The sequence below is a fragment of the Nansenia antarctica genome (assembly GCF_963989245.1).
Source record: "Nansenia antarctica genome assembly, chromosome: 12".
Taxonomy (NCBI): domain Eukaryota; kingdom Metazoa; phylum Chordata; class Actinopteri; order Argentiniformes; family Microstomatidae; genus Nansenia; species Nansenia antarctica.
The window spans coordinates 26,152,093-26,160,743 of record NC_137682.1 but is presented as its reverse complement, the minus strand read 5'-3'; the positions used below and the strand labels follow the sequence as shown (position 1 = coordinate 26,160,743).

General features: G+C 45.7%; 1 protein-coding gene across 1 annotated transcript; it reads right to left on the bottom strand.

Annotated features, from left to right (window-relative positions):
* Window positions 1–575: 575 nt before the first annotated feature.
* Window positions 576–7,957, bottom strand: LOC308168299 (uncharacterized protein). Its single transcript, XM_080542831.1, has 3 exons — window positions 7,479–7,957; window positions 2,125–2,200; window positions 576–1,928 (listed from the first exon to the last, which is right to left on the bottom strand). The coding sequence occupies exons 1-3, from the start codon at window positions 7,698–7,700 to the stop codon at window positions 1,795–1,797; spliced, it is 432 nt and encodes a 143-aa protein (XP_080398957.1). The 5' UTR covers window positions 7,701–7,957; the 3' UTR covers window positions 576–1,794.
* Between the last annotated feature and the right edge of the window lie 694 nt (window positions 7,958–8,651).

Here is an 8,651-nt window from a genome sequence, read left to right as displayed (position 1 = left end):
ACGCCACTAGGGCATTTAGCCCTATTTCACTCCAGGGAGACTGTCCCTGTAATCTCTAGTAGTTGAGGATAAAACCATCTGCTAGATGGTTCAAATGTAAATGTAACAAGTATAAGTCAGTATAACCATGTCATGATGATTATATTTTGTTCAATCGTGATTCTGTTATGATCAGTATTATACTCATTTAGGATGTTATGTAGTAATGGTACAAATGAGTCAGCCAGTCACTATGGTGTCAGTTATATCCATCTCCTGGGCCCTGTTGTTCAAAACCTTTAATCTGGATCAGATCGAGCTAGCTGATTTCCCCTATACGGCTCGAAATCAACCAAATAGACCCTATATATATCCTAAATGATCCTGGATAGCAAAACAGAATCAGGATCATTCTGATCCAGATGAAACGTTTTGAACAACTGGGCCCTGGGTTCTATCTGTTGGTAGGTACTTAGGTGCAAGGCCACTTCTTTAAAGTATTCAAGTTGGGCCCGAGGGATTTCCCTGCACTCTAACAGATTAGGACTCTACGCAATTGAAAGCATTGAGAGAATACATCAAGGTAAATACAGGCTTTTATTTCAGACCATTCTTGACAAAGAACTGTATTATGTACTGAGATCTAATTATTCATAATAACCATCTAAATATCTAACCTACAGGAGTGTTACTGACCTGATCAAGTTGACATTGGGAAACCAAACCACTGTCTCCTCATCTCATTTACTATTTGTTCTCAGTGCCAATCACACTAAACCCAACGGGTACGTTTCTCTAAAGCATCACAGCACTAAGACTCTCAAGTCCATTGTGGGCAAATGGTTAACGGTGATTTTAGTGCTAGGAGGCTTTCAGTAAATTCAAGACAGGACAGTGGAGGTCTCCACTTTTTAAATGTATCATTTGGTCTGTCCACACAAACTTATGGTGACCTAGAAACACCACAATACCTGACACAGACCTCAGCACAAGAAGGGTGGTGAGTAAATACACATACAGGTCCCTAGGAGTCAGCCTTGGTCCCCTTGCACATACACAGACTCACACACAAGCACTGTACACGGTACAACAGAAGGTCACCTAGAACACACAGAGCCAACACAGGAGGACTAACATCTACTGGATTGACTAGAGAGCCAATATAGCTGAGGGGGGATTAAAATTCTTATTTAGATCATTAGATCTCACACATACAGTCTGTATGCATTTAAAACTCCATAAAGCTACACGCATGTGCAGAATATACTATCATTACTTAGTGTTGCTATCTATAGCCATTGGGTGGCAATATATGTTCAAATATTATATGTAACCTTTTCCAGAATATACAATAATGAAATGCATTATACAGACAGACAAAAGACAATGTAAGCTGTTCACATGTTCAGTACATCAAAATTAAGAGATTTCTATATTAGTTTCTTCTCACAACAGAGTGCAAATCAGTTGCTTCTCCGCCTATTTCCAAGGTCAGTTACTTCATTCTGAAGTCCACTTAATTACATAACAAAAAACATAAAAAGAAATACATCATTACACACAAAAACCTTCATTCTAGTGATGTAAGTAGTCATAAATATGGAATGTGGAAAACAAAACAAAAACATGTGATCAAATTTATTTTAAAACAATACAAATAAAAAGTCCTTCATTACAGTTTTATAATGGAGAATATAATAAAAAATAATTTAATGAGCGCATGTTTGAATCCCCTGTTGTGAGTAGAAAGACCATGGGAGCTGGTGAGGAACACAAGGAGAAACAGAGGTGACTGGGGGGGGGGGGGGGGTGGGTTCACATGCCATAGCCAAAGCCAGGCTGGGGGGGCTGGCTGTAGCCGGCCGGTGCTGTGTATCCGCCGTAGCCATAGGGTTGCTGGGGGGGCACAGCCACGTTGGTGCCCGAAGTGAGCATGAGTTGGGGCGTGCCTGAAACACAAGCACAGGGGATACACACGTGACCATATGCCCCAAGAAAATAACAGACAGAAAATAACAGAATAACAGACCATGTGGCCCAAGAAAATAACAGATCCAATAAACATAGCATACAGCTCCTACCATAAACAATAAACATAGCATACAGCTCCTACCATAAACAATAAACATAGCGTACAGCTCCTACCATAAACGATGGGCTGAGACTCTGTGGCCTGTTCCTCCTGTTTCCTCAGGGACTCGGAGGCATCAAGCTTGTCCACCTGTAAGAGGCAGAGAGGTGAGCATGTAGGACTCTGACACAGCCAGCAGGGGGAGCTCTGATGAGCAAGGCTGAGTCGCCATTATAACTGACCTCTGGGTTATTTCACTGGCTGACGGATGGGACCATTCCTGATAGGCAGAGATGAATAAATCAAGATTAAAATAGGCTGGCCGAGACGGGCCTTGCTACTAGGTGGGAGGGCTTTCTAGGCAGGAGCTACGACTATAGTAGGTGCTATTGGCTATACTACAGTACAGTACCAAGCTTGAATGACCATGACAGTCCAAGTGTAGGGAGTGTGACTTTGGATTAGACTAAGCAGACATAGAAACACAGCGTACAACAATGGTCCCACCATCCAGCCACCAGATGTATCTTTTTTTCAGGTGTTTGAACTGTATGTAGAGAACCAAACCCATTTAAACATGAACATGCTTCAGCTTTAGTCAATTAAATATGATTTAATATAATAATATTACAATAGATTAAAAAACATATCACAATACTACAGCTTCAGAAACGTACCCTATCATAAACTATTACAGAAATACACAATCAACTAGAAACTACAATCAAGAGAACAGGCTACAGGGATAAATTGATCATATTTACAATTATACAATTATAAACAACCATCTGCAAATAATATAATAATAATAATAATAATTTTATTATTTTGTCCTCTTGGTTAGTGAAGCAAGTCTGAGCATGATTTATAAAAGATCAAATTCACAGCATCAAGCAAGCAGAAAGAAACTCACCAGAAAAAAATTATTCAGAAATATTTGTCATGTAAAAGTAAATTTCTCTAAATCACAATACAGGGTTCAGTTCTCTACATACTTGCCGTCTACAACTACAGTAAGTTTGGTTAAGTAGGCTGTTTCAAGATCGATCAACAGACTGTAGTTCCATAGAAGGGAAAAGAAACATGCTGAAGCAGCAGTTTGGTTATTTCTCTGTTAAAAGTGCATGAGAGAGAGGCACAGAGCCACAGTGGAGGGAGTGAGAGGGTGGAGGGATGGTTTGTACGTCCAGAAGCAGGCACAGCCAACAACTATGTCTCCTAGTCTGTCCAAAGTGCTGCTAGTTCTATGGAAAGGATAAATGCATGCTTGACCTGGACAACATGGTCAATTCACACTATAGGTTTGTTGCAGGTTGCATCTCTCTCTCTCTCTCTCTCTTTCTGTCTCTCTCTCTCTCTCACACACACACACACACACACACACACACACACACACACACACACACACACACACACACTTGTCTGACATGGGGAATTAGCCTCCTGTGTTTGTGTGTGAAGTCTTTCTAATCTCTGATCTCTTGGATAAGAGCTCAGATGTGCCAGAGTTAACCTGTAGCGGGGCGTCCGGTGTCCTGGTGTCATTTTACGCACACATTTTCAGGTCGGTTCAAGGCGGTTGCATATTTTAAAAAATATATAACATTTTAAGTCATTTTTTCTGAGTTGGGTTGTCCCACTCACATTTCATTTTATTGGACAGATATAGTAAAGACAGACAGGAAAGTAAGGAGAGAGGACATGTCAGCAGGGCATGGGCCAGACTCGAACCCATGCCAACATGGGCACATGTGTGCACTGTAGACAGCGGTGCCAGACCACTGGACCACCACAGGCCACGGTTGCATATTTTCTGACTTATATATCTTCTTCACTACTTTTGTTTTCCCCTTTGCTTCTGGGTTTGGATATCGTGTCTGGACATGTGTGTGTGTGTGCGTGTGTGTGTGCGTGTGTCTGTGTGTGCATGTGCGCGTGTGTCTGTGTGTGTCTATGTGTGTGTGTGTGTGTGTGTGCGCTTTCATGTATGTATGTACTTTTTTTTACAGTCTAGCCTGGGGAGCTGTGACCAAGGTCTCTTTTACAAGGGAGCCATGCAAACAGAAGAGTAGATCATGGAGAGAGACACGGACAGTACAAACACGCAGACAATGAAGACAGTAACAGCCATGTCACAGTCAGAAACAGACAAAACACAGACAGCAAGACAAGACACAGAGTGAAAAGAGGACAGATGGAGAGAGAACAGAAGTGGGTTGATAGTACAGGCATATACAATATGACCTCAGACAAATTGCAACAGAAACTCTTTCAACTGTCCTAGTCTCATGGATATGTCCTTCATAACATATCAAAAGTCTTAAGAAATCCAAGTGGTGGAAAGTATTGAAAAATACTGAAACTGGTGATGCCACAATTTCCCCTTGACGCCCATGTTAAATAATGTTTTTATGCATGTCTTCTTGTCTGATGTCCACACAAAGTGTTCAATACTGTCCACAATCACCCAGAAACATGAGTTTTACATGAGACATGGAGTTGGATGCAGTACTATATGTGTGTAAAAGGAAATTCTTAACCCATAGATGCATACAGGTAAGTGGGTCAAGAGGAACCAGTGGGTTCGTTTTCTTGCAATATATTCGTAATGAAAGGTTTTTATAATTTCATATTCCAGGTATTCCTACAAATATATATCAGACCATCTAACCCTAACCCATTAAAAAAAAAAGATTGACCTTTTACACTTTTTAAGTATTTTTTGTATTATGAATGAATGAATGAATGAATGAATGGACTTTATTGTCATTGCTACAGTACAGGTACCAAACAACGAAATTTAGGAGGGGTGGCTCCCCTGGTGTTAGGAAAGGGAAAAAAAAAAACTTTTAGAAAAAGAATAAAATCACAAGAAGGTAAGGAGCTGGTTTACATAAATAAAGGCTATGTACACAATCCACTGTACTATACTGCACAGATAGTCAACTAGGGTTGTCATATTGCACAAAAGTATTTTTTCACGTTATTTAAAGTGTCACAGTTTGCAGGCTTGAAATGTACATGTTTGTGCCTCAGCACTAGCTGCCATACAATCCGTCCAGACTGTCCTGGGCCCAGAACTTAGGCCTTTGCTGTGTTCAGGGCCTTGACGGCCCTGTGGTAGAAGCAGTTCTTCAGTCTGTTTGTCTTAGCGGCCGGGGTCCTGTACCTCCTTTTCGAGGGCAGCCTGATAAAGTGTACGTGCCCAGGGTGGGTCGGGTCCCTGGAGATCTTGGAGGCCTTCCTGAGACAGCGTGTGTTGTACAGCTCTTCCAGAGAGGGGAGGGGGGCGCCGGTGATCTTCTGTGCTGTTCTCACGACTCTCTGTAGCGCGTTTCTCTCCGCTGTTGTGCAGCTGTAGAACCAGTTGCAGATGCCGTAGGTGAGGATGCTCTCCACTGCGCCGCGGTAGAAGGCCACCAGTATCTCCTGCTTGTTGTGTTCTTTCCTGAGGCATCTCAGGGTGTATAGCCGCTGTTGTGCCCTCTTGATGGTGCCTTTTGTGTTGTCCTTCCAGGCCAGGTCATCCCACATGTGATGTCCCAGGAATCGGAGGGTTGAGACTCTCTCCACGCTCTCTCCGTCGATGAGCAGGGGCTGGATCTCGGACTTTTGAAGTCCTCCTGAAGTCTACGATGAATTCCTGGGTCTTTGACTTGTTTAGCAGCAGGTTGTTAACCTTGCACAGCTTGCTCAGTTGCTCTACCTCATCCCTGTACGCCGCCTCGTCCCCCCCCGAGATACATCCCACCACGGTGGTGTCGTCTGCAAACTTTACGATGTAGTTGCTGGGGTGGACGGGGGTGAAGTCGTGGGTGTAGAGGTTGTAGAGGATGGGGCTTAGCACGCAGCCCTGGGGGGACCCAGTGCTGAGGCTGAGGGCTGTGGAGGTGTGGGGGCCCACCCGCACCCTCGGGGGGCGGTCGGTCAGGAAGTCCTTGATCCACGCACATATAGAGTGTGATAGACCCAGGTCTAGTAGTTTGGTCACTAGCCTGTCTGGAAGGATGGTGTTGAAGGCGGAGCTGAAGTCCACGAAGAGCAGTCTCGCGTAGCTGTTTCCCCTCTCCAGGTGGGATAGAGTGGCGTGGAGAGTCGTCGCTATGGCGTCCTCTGTGGACCTGTGGGCTCTGTAGGCGAACTGGTATGGATCCAGGTTGGGCGGGAGGCGTGTGAGTATGTGGGCCCGGACTAGTTTCTCGAAGCACTTCATGATGATTGGTGTGAGTGCCACCGGGCGGTAGTCGTTTAGGCAGCTCACCGTGCTTTTCTTCGGGACTGGGATGATAGTTGAGGTTTTCAGGCAGGGTGGGACGGTGGCCTGGGACAGGGACTGGTTAAAGATGTTGGTGAAAACCCCGGCCAGCTGGTCGGCGCAGTCTCTCAGCACCCGTCCCAGGACGCCATCCGGGCCCGAGGCTTTCCTGGGGTCCACCGCCTTCAGTACGCGTCTCACCTCATGCTCTGTGAGGGTGAGGCTGCTGAGAGCTGGAGAGAGTGGTGTTTGTGTTGCGGTTACCTCCGTTCGCCCCTCGTCGAACCGGGCGTAGAAGGTGTTCAGCTTTCCCGCCAGCAGGGGGTCGTCCTCTGCGGCTGTGAGCCTGTTGGCTCTGAAGTTTGTCATCTGCTGAACCCCCTGCCACATCCGCCTGGAGTCGTTGCTCAGGAGGCATTCCTCAATCTTCTCTCTGTGCTCTGCCTTGGCCGCTTTGATGCCGCGCTTTAGGTTGGCCCTGATGGAGCTGTACAGCGGTGTGCTCTTCCCTGCGAAGAAGGCGTTGTCCCTCTCGTTGATCAGTTTTTGGACCTTCCCAGTCATCCATGGCTTCGTGTTGGGGTAGACCCGGACCCGTTTGTCCACGGTGACTGAGTTGGTGCAGTTCACTATGTGGTTCAGAACCGACGACGTGTACTGTTCCAGGTCCTCATGCTCATATTCCTGCCATAGGGTGTCATTTAGGCAGATCTGCAGTGGAGCGGACCCTTCTGGCCAGGTTCTGACAGTCTTAGTGGTGATGGGAGCACTTTTCCCCATTGTAGTGTATGCAGGAATCAGGAGGATTGACACATGGTCAGACATGCCTAGATGAGCTAGCGGACTAGCCTTGTAAGCACGTTTGATGTTGGTGTATACCTTATCCAGTGTTTTTTCTCCTCTCGTTGCACATTTCACATGCTGATAGAACTTGGGTAGTACTGCCTTCAGGTCGACATGATTAAAGTCCCCCGCTATGATGTGAATAGCCTGTGGATCAGTGCTTTGTTGGCTACTGATGACTTCATATAGTCGCGCCAATGCTACTCTGCTGTCTGCGCTAGGCGCTATATACACACATGTAATTAGCACCGCGTTAAACTCCCTAGGGAGGTATGTGGGTCGGCATTTAACAGTCAAGTATTCCAGGTCTGGGGAGCAGTGGCTACTTACAGTTTTCGTGTTTAAGCACCAGCTGTCCTTCGTAGATATAATGAGGCCGCCTCCGCGGGTCTTCTCACTAAGCAGCGTTCGGTCAGCGCGGTGCAGCGTTCGTCCCTCCAAGCTAACAGTAGCGTCCACAATGTTGTCATTTAGCCAGGTTTCGGTCAGAATAATCACACAGCTATCCCCTACGATGTTGTTTTTGGCCACCTGTAGTCTCAGTTCATCCATCTTGTTCGTCAGGCTGGTTTGTTTGGGCTGCGTCTCAATCTTGCTAGCAGGCCTCACCGGCGGCCTCGCCGTTTCCTACGGTCTCGCCGCCGGCGTTTCCGCCTCAGGGAGGGGACTGTGAACCAGGGCTCTCCCGGTAGCCTTGCGATGTCCTTGTCAATCCTGTATTGCTCCAGGAAATCCGCCGTAACTATCTTGTCGTTTTGCGTGCCGACTTCTAATAAGTCGAGCCTGCTGTAGGTACTATATACACAACTGTTCCCTATAAGTACTACAAAAAAAAAGTGAACATACAAATGTAATTAAAAACACAATGAAACACCAGTGTGGTAGCCCCCCGAGCTGCAGCGTCTAAGCGCGCGGCCATCTTGGACTTACTTATATTACTAGCCCAAGCTTCCATAAGAGGGTCAAAGATACCTGCATGCATCTGATCTGGATGAAGTTGCTGTCCTCTATGCACAGTTGATGGAGGGATCAGTGTCTGCAGAGAAGGCTTGCAATGCTGATGTGATACTCAGAATAAAGGAACAACTCAAAAGCAAAAGTGAATACTTAAAATCCTGTAGCAGGACAGCTGCCCTCTGGTTGCAGTACATGGATATGGTGGACATACTTCGCAAGTTTCTGAGAGCTGAACGTACTGGCAATTGGGCACTGCACCTTGAGGCAATATCAGAAATGCTTCCTTTCATGGCAGCATCATTTTTTGGTATTTAGCAGACACCTTATTCCAAAGCGACTTACAATCAATACATTTGACTAAGCAAATGAATCATCAATCCACCAGTGACCAGTCGTAGCAGGAAGAATAATCCAGCTCAGGTTGTTGTTTTTTATTTATATATCTGGAGAAACAGAGAAACAGTACAACGGGGTCAATAGAAGTTTTTAGGGGACACAGTAGAGGGGAAAAGCGGGTGTCTTCAGGAGACGCAGTTCTGGGGTGCA

Coding starts and splice junctions, on each gene's coding strand:
- LOC308168299 (XM_080542831.1), bottom strand. CDS start 7,700: ATGGATGAACTGAGACTACAGGTGGCCAAAAACAACATCGTAGGGGAT. Junction 2,201..7,478: donor GGTGCTTAAACACGAAAACT/GTAAGTAGCCAC, acceptor TGCCTCTTACAG/GTGGACAAGCTTGATGCCTC. Junction 1,929..2,124: donor GTCTCAGCCCATCGTTTATG/GTAGGAGCTGTA, acceptor CTTGTGTTTCAG/GCACGCCCCAACTCATGCTC.